The sequence below is a fragment of the Agelaius phoeniceus genome, chromosome 2, assembly GCF_051311805.1.
Source record: "Agelaius phoeniceus isolate bAgePho1 chromosome 2, bAgePho1.hap1, whole genome shotgun sequence".
In the NCBI taxonomy this organism is placed as follows: Eukaryota; Metazoa; Chordata; class Aves; order Passeriformes; family Icteridae; genus Agelaius; species Agelaius phoeniceus.
In genome coordinates this window covers 60,818,208-60,837,084 of record NC_135266.1, presented here as the reverse complement: position 1 = coordinate 60,837,084, position 18,877 = coordinate 60,818,208, and the positions used below count along the sequence as shown (strand labels likewise).

The window sequence follows — 18,877 nt, the reverse complement described above, 5'->3', positions numbered from 1 at the left end:
GACTTTTTAGGGGTTTGAGTGGGGGATTTTTTTTTGGTGTTGTTTAATGTATTTGTGGAACCTGCCATAGTTATATCATCTCCTACATGCATGAGATAGGTTTTTGAAATTGCAGTAGTGCTCTCTGTTTGTGGCTGTACATAAAGGCCTAATGAGTTAAGTAGTTGTGATTGTAACTGTTTTGATTTCCTATGGACTGATCTCTCTCAGTTTCTGAGGAAGCCTTCCTCATAAGCATTCAAGTACTTAGTTGGAAATTAATTAATATTTACAACTAAGTGAATAGTTAGCAAGAAAAAAAAAAGAGAAACTTCTTTCCATTTTCCCATATTTCTGCTGTTCTAAAACAAGGTCACAATTTCCTGGTACATCCCAGATCTTAAAGGTCAAGGTCTGCTTGTTTTACAGTACACTTCTTTATCAAGGATGGATATTACTTGTGTCTCTGGCCTGTGACAGAGCCGCACTCTAACATAAGTGTTCTGTGTAATGTGTGGTTTTCCTCAGAAAGTTAAAAAGCTGAAACTTTTGACTCAGGTTATGTCTCCTATAAATCTAGGAAACTCAGGTGGGTTTCCTAGATGATTCAGGTTCAGCCAATATGATGTCAAGACCACATAGTGTAGGACTGAGCAGAGGAAAGATATAGCACGTATGAATTGAGTGGGCACCAGCTGCATAAAAATAGATAAACATTTAAAAATAGATAAACAAGTGCATGTGCTGTGCAGAACCTGAATAATACAACACCTACATCATCCCACCTCTCTAGTCTGAAGACTGATGGGCAACACTCAGCTTAAAACATGATGTTGTACCTCTTTGTAGGTGTGTCAGTCCAAAGGAAATGTGTTAGAGAGACACTGACACCTTAGTATGAAACCAGGCCCTTCCAAAGAAAAGGATCAGCCTAGAAACATTTTCTCCCATTTTCTCCCCACTTAGCTTTTGTGACCTCACCTGACGTAAAGGTTGAACTGGAGTCAAAGCTGAGTACACTCCTGAAGTATTCATAATGCCAAAAATCTCACATTTCCTGTTGAAGTTAAAAGAAGCCCAATCACATTGAATTAGGTGGGGGGTGTGCAAATGTAGCTGAGTGTGTATCTTATGTATTCACACAGAGGTACAGGTATATATGCACACACACACACGTGCTCATTTTTTTCCCCAGTTGTCATACCTAGACATTGAAATAGAATTACCTGAAGAGGTCATCATAACTTTGCTGATAGCCAGTCCCACAGGGACTGTATTTCATAATGAGCAAGAATGGAAAGTCGATTTGGATAATGATCATCTTATTCCCTTCCTTGAATAGTCTCATTTATTCCATTTGTATTCCATGCAGCTAATCATGTAGAACTCTACATTAAGTATTCATTCCTTAAGTTAATTCATATGTTTTTATTTTTTGAATGCATCCTTTTTTTCTCTTGTTATTTTCTGAAGCTGTACTTTAAAGTTCAGGTTAATATGAATCAACCTTATGAAATTTAATTTTTTAGGTTGGATGTTTTTCTAAAGAATAATTAATTCAGAAGTTTCAGTGATTCCAACTTGCTTATGTTTACTGCTCAGAATTTTCTTCAATCTATACTGATAGTTTGGAGTTTTTTTTCCTTTGTAAAAAGTGACATTGTACTTTATAACATAACAAAAATCCAGCCTTTTCCTGATGTTAAAACTGAACTGGGCAAAGCTGCAGTTCTTGAATCGAGACAAAAGCATGACCTTTAGCAAGAGTGGCTGGTTCTTCTCCCCACCACCCTCTCGTTCTCTATTTTCTACTTTGCACCAAGCAGGCTTTGTGACCACAAGAGGGCATCAGTGGGCCAATAACAGTGATTTCCCTCAGCTTTTAAATACTGTCTGTGCAAACCAAATAAATTATGAGAAATGCATGCAGTGGAGAGTTCTTGCAAGTTTGGAATAACCATATAATGGCATTCTGCAGACCTGCACAGGATCCTAACAATCTCGAAATGCTGCAGATTGTAGAGTTATCTAGTCAATAGGTGGATTCCAAGATACAGTTTGATAGCACTTCCAGTTCTGAGATCCATGAGCCCCAAACCCACAGTTTAGTTCTGTGACCTCTTCCCAGGATGTATAGTTTATTCAGCTGAGGACTAGCAACTGTGTACCAGCCCTTGAAGGAAGGCATCTGAGTATGGGGAAACATGAGACTGGAAAGCTGTGAACTCACAGAGCTAAATAAATGCATATCTCTAAAAGTATTTATGGGATAAAGGAACTCAGAAGAGGATCATTGCCTCTCTGTCAGATACCTTTTATATAAATTTCCTCAGCTTGAGTGAGGCCCTTGTTAGAAGCACAGTACAAACACTTCTAAAATACATTCTCTTTCCTAAGAAGACCTTCCAGTCTAATTGGAGCAGACAGACAGAGCAGGAGGGAAATAACCTTAACTTTCTATTAGAGCAGTCTGATGCAGCACAAAGTTCCCTTTCTTTCTCCGGCCTTCCTGTGGAAGCATAAAGTCCTCATGGGAGAAAATGTTATTACCTCAACATACAGTCTTGAAGATCTCAAAAAGTCTATAGCAGTGCACATTGCTGACATAAAGGCTGGAGCTCCTCACACCAGTGAAATCCTGCTGTCCCAGTAAGACAAATGCATGCTAATAATTATGCCTTTATGTAAGTGGTTCCCTGATTAGTGAAAGGACAAACATTGGGAAAATTTAAATAATCTGATATGTTACACTAATGCCAATTATAAGAGGCTTTCCTTTAGAGAAGAAAACAATGTAGTAGATATTAAATAACTTCTGCCTCTGCTTCTTAAGGACAGCATTGACAAGGTCCTAGGTATACAGAAAATCAGACTTTTGTCCTCCCACATGTAATTTTTTTCAATTTTCATTTTACCCTGTGGTCTTCAGTCTGGACCATTCCAAACTGACATCATGTGTTCACTTATCCCATGTTTCCTAGGGAGGTGTGTCATAAAAATAAATAACCAAGCTAGATGTTTTCTGTCTCCTCTGATAATATTTCATAGTGGATTAGAATACTAAAAAGATGATGACCTCACATTTTATAGTTGAATAGAACTGACTAGGGAATTTTAAATAATGACAGAGGAAAATGGGCTTTACATAGGTGTTTACATAACAGAGGATCCATTAGGTGAAATAAATGTATTATATTATCTTATTACTTTATTTAGTTTTCCAGCTTTTAAGCCACACGCTGTATATTTGTGAGCAAAATACTCTAATGCATCTGCTCTGCAGAGTTTCTGAGTTGATTCTTCAAGTGACAGCACTTAGTTCACAAAAGAGCCCACTGCAGAATCTTGTACAGTGGTTGGTTTTTTTAGTTGATGTATATAAACTTCATTTGCAAGCCAGATACAGCTTTTTATAAGTTTCACTCCAGATCTCCACCTCTACCCCATCCAGATTCGTTTTTCTAAAATACCATCAAAGTTTGATCATGCTTTCAACAATTCTGGTATTCAAGACAAAAGCTTAATGCCTGCCTGAATTTTAAATTGTACTTTTAGAATTAGATATTCGCCTGAGTCAGATGATGCATTAAGCTTTATTAGTCCATTTATTTATTGAACTCCTGAAAAGTTTTACAGACAAGATAAAAAATCAAAATTAAGTCAAATGAAAAAAGAAAACATATTAAAAGTTTTGTACTGCAGTGCGATAAATGTTTTTCTCATTTCAGGATACAGTTGAAGAAACAGGATATATTTCACACATTTTTATTGTCTTATCCAAGATTAGACTTGTCTTTTCTGTGGAAAAATTATTTGTGGACTCAATTTTTTGCTGTTGTGAACAGAAATTATGCTATTAATTTTCAATATGTAGAAAAAAGCTGTACATGATACAAGTGAACAAAGAAGCCATTAGAGGGGTTTTGCCTGTTTATGCCTTTCTCTCGCTAGTTTGTGTAAGCAGATTATAAAAAGTTTTATTTCTCCCTTTAGCAGAATCAGTTTTATGGTGAACACTTTATGGTAAAGTGTAAAACCACAATGGAGCAGGCAGGTTAGCCTGTTATCTGCCTGATGTGGAACTTCTTTGCTCTTTGAGAATGTAATGCAGAAATTCATACTGCTGATAACATGTTAGAGGAAGGTATGTTCTTGTGACCTGTAAAATGCAGCCTAGGATAATATTGGGGGTTTAAGGTTGGAGAAGCTCGGAAATAAAAGAAAAACAATTATTTTGTTTCAGGAAAGCATCAGTCTTTTGCACATCTGCAGAAGTACATTCTGCATTCCATGGAACACATTTCCTAATCCTTTGTGCCACTGTGGGATGGATTACTTAATGCATTTCTCACATGGAGTACAGTTGTGTTTTGTTACAGTCAAAGTCAATCTTTTTTCATAATAATGTATGAGAGTGAAAGCAGATTTTGTACTGATTTTGATAATGAAATTACCATCTCCCAAATCACCCACAAGGCAAAAATCTACAATGTGTTCCCTTCTTTTCCTGCAATATTCTACTGATACATGCTTAATCTTTGTCTACAGAACTAATGAGGACAGCAAGTTAAAATGCTTTATGGTGTTTTTAGTGGATTTATAGTCATATAACTAATATTTTTCAGCAATAATTTAGTGCCTTTCATGGAAAGTAACCCATTTTCTTCATTGACTATAAACTGCCTGGTTTAATATGTTTTATGTTAATAGAAAGGCAAAATATCAGATTAACTCTTTCCTTTCACATCTCAGATATGTTATGCTAAGAGCAGGTATCTTCTAATTGGATCTTGGAAGAGTTCTTTTGTTTATGATAAAAAAAAGTAAATGAAGAATGGGATCTTGCCAGCCTACATCTGCCTACTTTCCAGGACTGTCTAATCATGCAACAAATTAAGCTAATGCACACCTTCGTAATTTACATTGAACTGAGCACCTGAATCATACAAATTGTGTTCTACCTCAAATCTTAGTGCATACATTCTTTTCCCTGTTTTCTTCTGATCAACAGTAAGAAACACCCAATAATGCAGTATTATTACTAATAGTAGAATAAGTGCTCGTGAAAACAGTATTTGGGCACCCTAAATTTTTCTTTTTAAAGATTTTGCTCCATAAATATCAGCTGTAAATACTGCAGCTGTGTCCCTGTTTGCTTGTATAATTTGTACACATTTATTCAGTTGTGACACATGAAATCATGCTGGTTGCATATTTAGTAAATGTGATCTATGTGGAATGATCTACTGAATGCTTAGAAGGGCTTAGTAGAGAGATTGATTCCTTGTCACCACATGCAACAAGGAGGAATTCCATTTATTTCTATTATGAAGATGTAAAAGCCTGTAAGGAATGCCCAGCTCTGCTTAAACATTCCCAAAAGGATAAGAAATACTTGGTTTGGGGAGGTTGGAAGAATGGAAATACAGACTATTTTTAAAGTAAAAATTTCATCTCTTTACACCTGCAGGATATTAGCCTGGAATCAAAGTGGTTTTTTTCTGTTTTTTTAATACCTGGAGTATTAAAATAAGCACTGTGTTTTGTGTGAGAGGATTAGATATGAGTTCAGCCTGTCAGGGCCAGTGATAATTAAAACTAAGAGGTGAAAGGTCTGTTCCCCTGTACGTGAGGCAGCTCGCCCCCATCGGAAACTAGAGTTTCTTTGCCATTCCTGAGGCAGAAATTTGCTTTTGTTGCTGTGAGCCCCACAAAGGAGCTTTCTGGCAAGCAGTCCTGAATGAGAGGCACTGACACCTCCTGCACCCTTCAGGAATTTTAATGAAGTTAACCCTGTCAGGATACAAAAGTAAGCTGCTGTATTAAAAGACCATCCACTCTCTAGCCAATTTGCAGTGTTGCAGTGTCAGTTACAGGGCAGGATGGCAGGAATATCTACAACAAAAAAAAAATATCTGCATCCCAGTCAGTATTAAGGAAAAAGCGTTTCACATTTTACTGGAAGCTGTCACTCATTGATTACTTTTCTATTCAAAGCTAGAAATATTTTAAAGCTTGTCTGACTTCTGCTTACAAATTCTAAAAGATATTTCCTAACCTGTAACCATGAGTTCTCCATCTGCCAGCAGTTAAGTCTGAGTACATGTTCTGTCCTTTCTTTTAGAGAGCCAGCTTTTTACACAACTGTAATGGAAGTTTGGACAGTGAGAGCTGTTGGCTCAATCTCTTGCATAAACCTGCCAGGAATAAATAAAATTTCAAGTGGGACAAGACAGGAGAAGATGAAATTCCCTCTCTTTCCCTGTCTCCATAATAAATACAACTTGAGGAATCTTAGTCTTAAGTTAGTGGTAACAGACTTGAAGAATAAGGAGCTGATGTATGACTTAACATACTTGGGGGAATGTTGTTAATAATCTGAAACATGAATGACTGAATAATAGATCTTCTGAAATGTTCATTCAGTTGACTTTGCTAAAGGTCTTTTACTCATTACACTGGGTACTATTATAAACATGTTAATAATAGAGCTATTAATATACATTCAATGCAGATGTATTTTGAATAGTACTTGCTAGGATACAGAAGTGCACAGTTGTGCTGCTTGGGACTCTCTTTAAATGATTAATCTTCTTTTTAAAGTTTTTTTTTTCTTCTCAGTTTTGCTGCAATGTACAATTAAGATTACTGGATGCTAAAATATCATTAAGGTCACCTGCACAAAATCAGCTGAAGCTAAATTTGATAATGCTTTTGGTCAGTTTTACTCAGAGAGCCAGAGAGATTTTTTTTGCAATGCATTAGAAGCAAATTAATTCTGAAATCAAAAGGGAAGTACTGTATTGTGAAAACAACTCATATGTTAGAATGAAATATGGGGGTGTGTGAGGCATCAATAATTTTAATTGACAGCATATTAAATATTTTACAGCATCCGTCTTCATAATTCCCACGCTTTTATTGTGGGTTATTTTCTAATGGGTTCATGTAAGCTCTTTTCTTCCCATAGCTGTGACAGTGTCTTGTAGTAGTGGCAATGCACAGTGTATCTGGGTCAGCTGTGTGATCCTCAATACAGCCTCTGTCTCTTACTGAGGGATTGTGAAAGTGTCAAAAGTATGCCAGTGCTTCCTTACTCTCCAGGGGTTAATGTTATTAAATTAGATCATTTTACATCAGAATTCAAGAGAGCTCAATCCCACATCCACTTAACTGGCATGAATGTGGCTCTAGATCCACTTCCAAAATAGATCAGATTTGTTTAGTATACAGTATGCCATAGTTTGTCTGACCAGCTGAAGTCTAGACAAAACTACTAGCCTCTGACTCATCTTTGCAGTGGCCACTATTAGAGATTGGTATGTGTTTAATGGCTGTTTGGCATAAGTATGGCACAGATGTGAAACATCTGGTTTTACTGTGGTGTTGAGCGTGGTAAATCATGTAATGGACTTCTCTCAGCCTCTTTATCTTTTTCATGAAGGATGATAAAATCACTTAGTTTCCAAACTGAATATATTTGTATCAGTTTTCTCTCTGCAGTTTGCTCTGAGAATCACAGTGTTGTCAGGAAAAGGGGGAAGAAAAAAAAGTGGAGGCATGTAAAAGCATTTTGTCATACATTCATATTTTTCAGAAGGAACTGATCTAGAGCAAGTTGTTCAGATGTATCTCTCACTGAAAGTAAAATCAGTGTTTAGTTCTATTCCTGCCTGGCTACCCTTACTGTCAGGAGTTAATGGATGTGTAAGAGGCAGGACCAGAGAATTAAGTCAAAGCATTAACAAGTCATGGTATTTGTTGTTGTTTCTTAATTTTGCTTTTTCTTAAGCATTCCTTTCTTGCCATTGCCTCTTAAGAAAAGCACATTCCTTTGGCATCCTTCTGACCTGAGCTGTTCATATTCTCTCACACAACATTTCTGTTTGTTTCATTGAATTTGAAAGACCTACAGAGCCTGCATCACAAAGTTGTTATGAATGTAGTCATTACCTATTGCTGTAAGTGCCTGAGAATATAGAAAGAAAATGAGAGAACAAAAGTATTTGAAACCAGAGACTAAGATCATTGATAATTACTGACAATTAGGACTCCACAGAGAATAAAATAAGAATTGTGTATTCCAGGAGAGGATGGTAGTTGTGCTACTTGTGTGATGAAGACTTTGAAAAAAAACCTTCCCAAACAAGGAGTGGAAAAGTGCTTTCACACTCCGATTGTGAATCACCAATATATATAAACAAGATTAGATAACTTACAATTGAAACGTGTGCCTTGAATGTTTTGGAAATAGTGGTTTTTTTTGGAAATCAAAAGGAACTTTCAGAGGGAAAAATTCAGTTTTCCCAGCTATTCTTCTCTGACCTGTGCCTCACAGCTCAAGGCTGCAAGGCTAAATTTGTGTGTTGTTTCACAAAGCCATAATATGCACACCAGGCAGTATGGAATCTGCACAATGGTGCAGTAATGAATAGTGCCTTTCAGTGCATGTATTGCTAGGAAGAGCACATATTTCTCTCAAGAAGGGGTGATTAATCAAAACTTTTTGAAAGGAAAAAGGTTCCTAGAAGTCTTGCAATTAGATTCAAATGGAAAATATTCAGGAGGGGATAGGTCAGCTTTTAAGCAAGGAAATAATTTATATATTTGAAAAATACCCATCATAACAGTAATAGAAAACTCATTGTAGAAATTACAGTGAGACAAGCTTGGCAAAGCTAGTGTGGATTTTAGGTTTTCTTGAGTCCATTCTCTGCTTTTAATATTGTTTTTCTTATCTTCCTTCTCACTCTAGACAAGCTAGATATTTCCTGCTGAGTGATATTCAGTTTCTCAAGTTCCTAATCCATCCAGTTTTGGATTCTCCCCCTTAAATCTACCGTTCCAATAGTTTCTAATGTCAAGAATTCCTCCAGTCCTCAGAGGGGTGACTTACCTATGGCTCTTCCATCTCTTTATATTCATCATGCTGAAGAATTTATCATTATCTGAAAGTTTTTCTCATCAGTTTTTTTCCTGATCCTCCCTCTGATTTCATGTCAAGGCTCATTGATTTACTGTTTATTTGTAAAATATATCTTCAATTCTAATATTGGTATTTGGTAGTCTAACTTCTAGTTTATAGAGGTGCTTTCAGAGTAGAGACAATTTGTTGGCTGTAAAATTACCCTGAAACTTGTAAAATTACCTTTCACGCATATGGGAATGGGAAGGGGAAAAGTCTGACAAGTCAGTAAGGGAATTATCTAAGAGCTCACAGAAAAACCAGAGAGGTATATCCAAAGATTCTCTTCAGAGGATTCTGCGATGTGCTAATATAATGCAGTTTCTAAGTATATGGTAAATTTGAAAAATAATTAATCCAGCAAACCAGTGCTAATAGAAATTGGTTGTTAAGGTATTCAGAGTTAGGAAAATTCTATTACTTTTTGTCTGCATAGGTGATACTTAAAAGAAAAGTAGATGAAACTGCTGCAATTCACTGGCATGACATTTACACATCTGCTGGTGATGTTCCGCTCCAGTGTCATTGAATTTTCAATTATTTTATCCATTCAGCTATTAACTATACATAAAAAGAAAAACAGCAAACAACTCACATTCTGAAGCTATGACTGATTGTGGCCCTTGTTTCTTCTCTTCTTTCTCAACCAATTTTTTTCGAAGTTTTAACAGAAATTAAATGTTGGATGTTTGGTGTCCTTTCAAGAAGAGAAAGCAAAAAAATCATTATAAGATTGAAGACTTTCTATTAGCCACGTGCCATTTCCAAGTTACAAATACCTGCTTTAATCAGATTTAATCAGATCAATATTATTGAAAATAAGTTTATACTAGAAACTTTTCTAGTGCATGTGTACTAGAACCACTATTTGTGAACAACTTACACTTCAGAAAGTTTTGTGAGCACCAAAGCTCTTTTGTCTACAGACCTTTTCTCTGAAGATTTAAACAATGCTTGTATTTCAAAATGTTTAGTGGAATTTTTCAGTGGAAAAACTTGACAAAAATAGAATATGACATTTGCATCACTGGTTATAGTTATGTTTGTTTCATAGAGCTTTCTTTTGAAGAAGTAATATTTTTCTATTAAAAATACATAAACATGAACATGTAAAATTTTTGCCTAATTTCATATTTCTCATTATAGAATAATAGTTTGTTTCATGAGGCTGAAACTATCATTTTGTGTTTATAATTTTGTTTTAAACTAAATTCAGCAATTTTTGTTAACCAGGGTTTTTGATAGTTTTTAAATCTACCAGTGATGCAAAAAAAAAAAAAAGAGTGGTTTATTTTAGAGGAGATCTCTTAAACTAAAAAAAGTATATAACCCTAAGGGTAGCATGCTGTTGTGGTTACATGTTTCTCCCTATACAAATGTTAAATGGATGTAATTTAGCAGATTAGATCTTGATTTTACACTAATGACATGGTTCACAGAGGATGTATTGTACCTCTTTGAATTGATATAAATTCTGTAAAGGGAAAGAAAATGATGTTTTGAATAGCTGCCAGGACAGTGTTGTTAGAGCACATGTTTTCAGTTCAAAAACATGTGTGGAATTCATGTCAGCATGAAGTTGAGTCTGCAAGACAGTGAATTCACTGCTCTACAGTGAAAACCCTGATAATGCCAGTGAACTTCTGAGAAGGCAGTAAATCATAGTTATTGGGACATCTAAATTCATTGGAGAATTAAATGTGTTATGGTAGATAAAAGAAACTTAATTCTAAGTGGTTAGAGACAATAATTTTCTATCTCAGTCACTGGGTTTCATTAAAAAAATTTAATGTGGCATTAAATTACATAAGATTAGTAAGGGGCAGTTCACACATGATTCACTGATTTACTACATGACTCAGAGTTCCTAATGGGAAGGAGTATTTTTGCCTTCAGTCACCCACTTAAGTCCAGCCCCAGCCTAAAGTGACTCAGCCCTGACCATCTGGCAGCTGTTGGTGTCCAGCTGTGCCATGAGTCAGTGCCACAAGTGCTGTCAGCAGCCAGATCTGGGAAACCCAGCATGGCAGAACTTCTGGGGTCCAGGTAGCAAGGCTGAGAATTCCATGAGCATGTCATTTGAACTGGCCATTTGCTGGCCAGTCTCATTTCTTTAGTCACTGTTCATGGAAGGAACATCAATCTACCCATCCAGAGGGAATGTGGGGCTGCAGTTGGGTGCACATGGAATGTGTAAATGGATGTGCAGTGCTGTGGATGTGCATTACTCTGAGGAGTGATTGAACTACAGGTGATTCTGTCTACAGGGGGATTTTGAGTTATGTTGGGCAGTTATCAGGAAGCAATTTCTGGTGTGGATATGAACAGAATGCAGAGGGGCTCAGATGTGGCAGGAGCCTTAGTTCAGGTGTGAATCTAATGTGCCACTCAGGAGCCCTGTTTTACTCTGCTCTGTTCGGAGGTGGAATGTTGCATGTATTGAACTAATGCTGGTGCTACAGCTGCTCAGCACACCTAGTGGTTATTATTAGGTTGTTAGGGTATTTTCTTTCCTATAAGAAATATTTACTATTTACTATATTTACTGAGAAATATTCTCTCTCTCTTTTACAGATAACCATTGAGAGGGAAAGTGGTTTGGATGTCAGCACCCCCAAACATGGAAAAGTGGATCCAGCCAACATGCCACATGTTGGTGGAAATATGTGGGCTGGTGGAACAGGTTTTTCATTGTTTTTGTTTGGTTGGTTTTTTAAGTTCATCATTGACAGATATCTAAGGAAGATGCTGTGCCAGTCAAAAATGGTTTTATACAAAGCTGTCCTCTGATCTATTTTACCCAATACAGGGTTGCTTTATTGCCAGTAAAAGAAAAGAAGTATTTGCAATGTCTAACTTAAACTGTATGTAGCAGATCTCTTCTTCAATTTTTTTTTTTTGTTTCCTTTTACAGAGAATGAGAAGCTTGCAATCACAGCAACTAGCCTGAGTCATTATCTTAAATGTCCCTGTAGCTGCAAAAATTCAGATAGTGTAGGCAAGAGGTACACAGAACAGGCAAAGTACCTCCTAATTCTAATAAGTCATGACAGTGGTCACAAGATAATGTGATTTGGAAGCGGTCTAAACCAACAAATTCTAGGGAGAAGACAGAGTCTGGGACCAGGAGCTTTGAAGAGGTGTTCAAGATTTATATGTTCTGTGGTTCCTCTTTGTACAGTGTGAAAACCATTATGACTCAAGTCTATGACTCAAGTCTCAAGGAGCTATAAACACAAGTATTCTATGGGAGTTCTTGTTTACCATGATAGCTGTTAGGTTTTGAAAACCTTTGACTATAAATATTTCAACTGGGGATTGTTAACAACATTTTTGGAACGTGTGTAGATGACAATGGAAGCTTTAAAGAAAATTTGTTCTTATTTTTTTATCAAGTGTTTATTCCTAATGTTTTTTTGTCTCAACCATCTTAGGTGGGAGAGACACTGCTGGGTTAGGTGGCAAAGGTGGGCCATATCGACTGGATGCTGGCCACAGGGTTTACCAAGTGTCCCAAGCTGAAAAGGATGCTGTTCCTGAGGCAGTTAAGAGAGCTGCTAGAGAGATGGCTGAAAAGGCCTTTAAACAGAGGTAATGTGAAAGTCTTTCTTTGCTTTTCCATTTCCCAGAAGAATTTGAAAAAGATGGCTGAAAAGAATTTTCTTTCTTACCTGCATTTATCAGCTCCCTTACACTGTTCATTGTCACTTGACAGAGATTACCAGCACATGTTCTTTAGTTTTTCTGGGCAAGATGTATGGAATGTTTTATTGAATTAAGCCACAATGTTAAAATGACTGTGCCATTTTGTAAAGTACAACATAGCTAGATGAAGAAGGAGATGGAGGTAAATGTTTATCTTTTTTAAAAGAAATAGATTATATGAACATTTCTTTGAATTATGATGAATCCAGATTGTATGTTGTTAGGAATTAATCACTTAATAAGTGTCTTTCAAAATGGACCACTTCAAGCAAATTGCTTCTGTTTGAAAGCTCCATAGCCAGATGGTTAGAGCATGGTGCTAATAATATTGTGGGTTTGATCCCTGTATGGGCCATTCACTTAAGAATTGGACTTGATGATCCTTGTGGGTCACTTCCACCTCAGAATATTCTGTGATTCTGTAATTTGAACTATTAAGCTTCAGCAGCTAATTAACACAAACAGCAGGTCTTCTCAGCATGAGTGTAATGTGTGATTACCAGTTACTCTTTCCCAGAATATGCACAGAGATTCAGATTTCTTCCACCAACTGAACTCTCAAGTCAATCTCTGGTATTTTATATTAAAAAAAGCATCCCACCTCTTCAAAATTGCTTCTGAGCTGCTTCATAATAGAAAACTATGGATATGTATGGTCATGGATACTGTACACCTGTCTGTGCATATGTCCACCTGGCAAGCTTTGATGAGTTTCTCCTGCCTGTGTGGTGATTTACTAAAATAGAGAAAAGGGGAAATTCCTGGCTGCTGCTAAATGCTGTGGGAACAGTACAGCTATGCCCTGTAAAATCTGGGTATCTGTACATGAGGTAACCATTCCTGTCCTGCAAAACCCAAGTGGGCTGGCACGTACCAGCTGCAAATGTAGCCTATTATGAAACCACATTTGACTTGGATCATTATTCTGTATCACTTGTATGATTGTGGGAACTAACAGATAAAAATAGGGAGGTTGTAGTCCTCAGGCTGACAGAAAAAAAAAGAAAAAGGAAACTGCAGATTTCACTGCTTTGTTTATACAGGATTATCTGGAGAGGAGAAATTTCATATAAAAGTTATTGATGATTTCCTGGCTAGATAGTATTTCTAATGGTAAATATTTTAAATTGCCCTATTTGATAAAAATGAAATTAACTATTCTGGAATAGATGCAGTATTTTTCATTATATTTTTCTGAACTATCTTTCACTTTGGATTTATGTAGAGTACAACAAAGTAAAATGGCATTTGAGATTCTTTTTGTTTCTTTTATAGATCTGAAGATACTGAACTCTGTTGGCAGGATTCATGAAATTAAATGCGCAGCAGTAAAAGTTACTTTTTTCTGCCTCTAATGAATAAGAATTGCCTATAGTGACTATGTGTATGCAAAACTTCAAATAGAAAAAGACATCATAATAGAGACAACAAAGATTTGATGTTTGATTTTAATATTATCTTCAAAGGGTTGGTCTAAACAGCAGTTCTCAGGTATACTTCATGATCCAGGCAATGAACTTGTGATAGTGTTATAAAAACTTGCCATTAGAAATAAAATTAGCCTATACATACTTTACTATTCATTTATAGTTCAGTGAAAAACACTGTATTTTTTTAAACACTGTGAGATTATGCTGTTATGAAGTGCTTGTTTGAAATGGGCTGGGTACAATATGGGCCAATAGCCCAACAGATAGGCCAATATGTTTTAGCTCAGGACTGAACCCAGCCACATACAGGGATTGGGGTGGGCAGGTACATGACTGCTGCCTCTCTGAGTGATTTTGGGTCACAGCAAATACTGAATGGTGAGCACTCCCAGCATATCTGCCTGTTTCCTAGCTCATTCTTCACTGCTGGACCTCTGTAATTACATTCCAATGGTGAATTTCACCTGTTCTGCTAAGCTATGCTGTTCAAAAGGTGGGACAGAACTTGAAATGGACACATCTTTGCTTATAAAGAAAGCATGTATCTGTTTTCATGGTGCAGGTGTGCTCTCTGCTACAGGCCTCTGGACAGGATAGTGCATTTTCTATGGGGGAAGCACGTTTTTGTTAATGTTCATTTAAAACTTCTTTGTTTCAAGGTTTCTTCATTTAATGAAGCACAAAGTATTTGAAACAGTTACTATTTTTAAGTCTTCAAGGACAGATTTTATAGTATTTTACTTAACCTTTGTGTTGAAGCAGGAATCAGGATATGTTTAAAATACTCTGACAGTGAAGTAATGAACTCGTGATCCTTTTATGTACAGATAGCAACACCTTAGCCAACAAAACCATTCAAATTTGATCACATTTTTCAGAACCTCTGATTTACTTCTCAAACTTTAAAGCATATTAGGAGAGAGTGATATATTAGTAACTTTAATTAGTTTTAATGTGATACAGTCCCTGTAGACATTGGTGAACATCTGCCATATCAAAAATTCACAAGAGCAGCTGCCACTTCTCTGATTCATCTCTTCTGTGTTCTTGTTGCAGTCTAAATTTCCCTTTACCAAGTAAATAAACTTTTAGTTTACATTAGTAAATGGAAGATATGCATGTTTCCTAAACTGTTCTTCGCTCCTTTTTCTTTCCTTTAGATTGAAAGAGATTCAAATGAGTGAATATGATGCATCAACTTACGAAAGGTTCTCTGGAGCAGTCCGACGTCAAGTTCAGTCACTCCGCATCATCTTGGACAATCTGCAGGTAATCTTAGATTCTCTGATAAAGGAATACAGGGAGGTCATTGCACTAGGCCCCAAATACTATCCTGCTGATATCCTGTTAACATCTGGTATCATACCTTTGAAGGCTAAAAGCAAGTTCAGGTTATAATCAGTTAGGAAAAACAGTTTCATATTACTGTTTTAAAAGGCAGCCTACATGTGAATGAATCCCAGTGCTCATCGCTACATGTTCCATTATTCCCGTTCCACACCTTACAAAGATTACTTACTCAGGAGCACAGTTTTGTGACAGAAAATACTACTACACATTATGAAAAGAATTTGTGAAGGTGTGGAGAGCTGAGTTTTTTCGTTACCTCCAGTCCAAGAGTATTTCTTAGCTGTGAAGTGTAAATGCTACGGATGTTAAAAGAGGCACCTACTCCAGTTAGGAGCTTTAGTACATATGCAGCTGAAAACATTTATTTTTCTCAGTTTTTTTAATTCTTGGTAATAGAAATAGGTATAGCCCAAATCTCCTAAGTGGAAACTCACTAAAACCACCAGTTTGCCTTTCTTCTGGTAACTGGAGTGGTGGTTGTTCTGGGTTTTTTTAATACTGATGTTCATATACAGGGTAAATAAAATTGTAAGTGCATTGTTTCTAGGAGGCATCTGCTAATCTTCAGTGAAAATTAAAGGAAAAGTGATTTACTCCTTATAAGACATATTTGATTATAAGTATTTCTATTGAGGGCTACTAACCACTAGTGTATATGTACACCTTAGTTTATTAATCACTGTGCTGTGTCTTAAGCAATAAAACTGAAATACAGAAAGAAATCAGTCTGTATGATAAACAGCCTCCTCCTGGCTAAAGAAAGCTAATCCCTTGGTATTGCAAGTAAGAAGGGTTATATTTCTTTGCCTTATTTTTACCTTTAAACCTTTGTAGCTGCAACAGCATTACTATAATCACATATATACACAAAGAACCATTAGCCAGTTTTATTATGAATGTAGCAATTCAGAGAACTCCTCCTATAATGAACATTTAAGTTGGGCATAATTAGGTGATTCATGTACTTAATATGTGCTTCAGTTCAGGACACAGACTTTTGGCTTATAAAGACAGGTCTCTGTTGAAAAAAAATTGGATGTAAACCTCAGTTTTGTCTACAACATTTATATCTAGGTGGATTTTTAGCACATATGCTATTGGAAGCAAACTCTGGGTATGAAATTAATATATGAATCTTCAGTTTGAAGTAATTTTGAGTCGGTCTTATCTGTCCCTTGAAGTCAAAATCCTTGCATTCAGGGGTCATGTTAACCATAATAAAAAAATAACATATTTTAATATAAGGAGGCATATCCTCTTGCTTTTTTCAAAAAGGTCATTTTAATATCAAGGCAAAGTCTTATAAGCTGCAGTATTTTATGAAACTTTGCTAACTTCCTGCCAAAACCTGTAACAGCTAACCACAAAGTTAGGAAATGTAATTTATGATGAATAAAACAAATCACTGAATTTGAAAAAGAGGCAAAGAATAAGAACAATAGTGAAAGAAAATTTTTAACTTTATAAATTTTATATAGATATTGGTAAGGATTTTATTAGAAGATGAACTAGGAAAATGAAGATAAATTACAATAGGAGTAGATTAGTTGCAAAATGCCTTTTATTAATAAGGAAGCTGAGTACATCACATTTCATGTGACGTTTTTGTGAGGGAAAAAAAGTTGTTTGAATTCTTCAGCATGGTAATTCATCCAGCCCTCATGAAGAACTGTGCATCTGTCTCCCATTATTTTCTGTATAGTCCTGTGTACACCCTGAGTTCTCAACTAGAACAGTTTTTCTGTTGTCAGTCAGTCATTCCTCATATCTCAAGTAAGAAACCAATGGCAAAGTTCATTGCAGTAAAATTTGCAACTCAGATTGTCTATGTGTTTTTAACTTTGTGAAAATCCCAAATTACCATCTCAGTAGAAAACGTTTGGCTTTTGAAAAACGTTTGAGTTTGCTTTGTTTCAAACTGTGTTCATATAATCAAAATAAGTTGCCCATGTTCATTTAACCTGGATTTTCCCTTTAATGTATGCCTTTTTACTGTTATTTTTGTGGGTTTGTTTAAAATATATTAATTTGATTAAATTTTACCTCCCTAGAATCAAGAGGCTGGGATATGGTTCTAGGTGTCTATGACTTGCCAAAAGTTAGTAGCAGCAGAAAGAAATTTTTTGAATAGGCAGATCCTTCAAAGTGATACATAAACATAGTCTGAGAATGTAATTTCATTGTTCATTTTGCTTTTTATAACTTGCTGATCTCTGTCAGTTCTTTGAACAACATTATCAAAACATAATGAGTTTTTGTTTATCTTCTGTAGAAGTAGCAAAGCCAGAAGTCCAGGAAATCCTGTCACTGATGGGCTCTTTCTTCTCTCTCCCAAAGCTTGTCTGTTTGAACTCCAAATTCAAAAGGTTATGGTCAGTCAGTCACTCAGAAAGACCTTCTTTAATGTGAGGTGACTTGTGTTCCAGAAAGTACTTCTCTGATTATTGATTATTGCAGAGAGAGCTAGTGGCAACCATCCCTGTAGCTTCTGAGCATCATTTAGGCCCCTACATTTAAACTGGGCAATCCTGAGCCTGAGTTACTGAGCCTGCTGGGCACTCACTGCTTGATTTAGATCATGTAGGAACAGTCTGGTCACAGCAGCAACAGTAAAATAGTAGCAGTCCTATAATAAGCATGGCTTGGAAAGCTGGAAATATGAAAAACCCTGTGCCCTGTCAGTAGTATTTTCATGATTTCTGAAAGCTAAGGGAACATTGGTGTAATGTTTTCCCAGAAACAAATGCAGACCACAACTGGCAGTGTTTAATACATCCTCTACCATTACAAGCTACATATTTAGGTGTGATAACTTCACATACACAACTTTTTCTCTGACATTTACAGACAAAGGTGTGTATATATATTATCAAAATAAGGTGTGTATATATATTAGTGATGGTTTTCTCTTAAAATTGTAAATGCTTTTAAACTAAAGGGTTTTTTGGTGGAACACATAGAGGTCACTAGGAATTCACAGGTGAATGTTATGCAACTCTGAAGGCAACAAAGGGATCAGTGATCCTATGGAAGAAGGAATTTAACTTTCACCCCAGGCATATTGAATGATAGTAGAAATTCTTAGTTGGTGGTACAAACAGACTCATGGATGCCCCACTGCCAAAGGGGCTTAAAGCTCAGTTGACTGCAGCACTGTGGAAATATATCAGAAAACGCAATTGGTGATTTCACAACCTCAGAAATATTTTCAACTTTCCCTTCTGTGATTTACTAAAAGGCTGAGGTTTCCATGTTTTTTGGGAAACATTGTTTTTCCTTCCCATCAGGAAGAATGTGTAAAGCTTTTGATTTTGTTAATCAAAATATTTTTCTGTGGCTTTGTAGTCTTTCTGCCCACTTATTTTCATGGGCAAGTAGTCCATTAATCTTGAGTAAATATAGGCAGTAGTCTGAAGTCCAGAACTCCTTCTCTACACACTGAAACAAA

General features: G+C 36.2%; 1 protein-coding gene across 2 annotated transcripts in view; it reads left to right on the top strand.

Annotated features, from left to right (window-relative positions):
• The window catches only part of VWA8 (von Willebrand factor A domain containing 8), a 184,285-nt gene that overhangs the window by 146,912 nt on the left and 18,496 nt on the right, over positions 1–18,877 (top strand). For both annotated transcript variants that reach the window (XM_054628163.2, XM_077173657.1), the window contains 3 exons: positions 11,519–11,627; positions 12,379–12,535; positions 15,240–15,348. In XM_054628163.2, the coding sequence (XP_054484138.2) occupies positions 11,519–11,627; positions 12,379–12,535; positions 15,240–15,348 (375 nt within the window). The remainder of the gene's footprint in view (positions 1–11,518; positions 11,628–12,378; positions 12,536–15,239; positions 15,349–18,877) is intronic.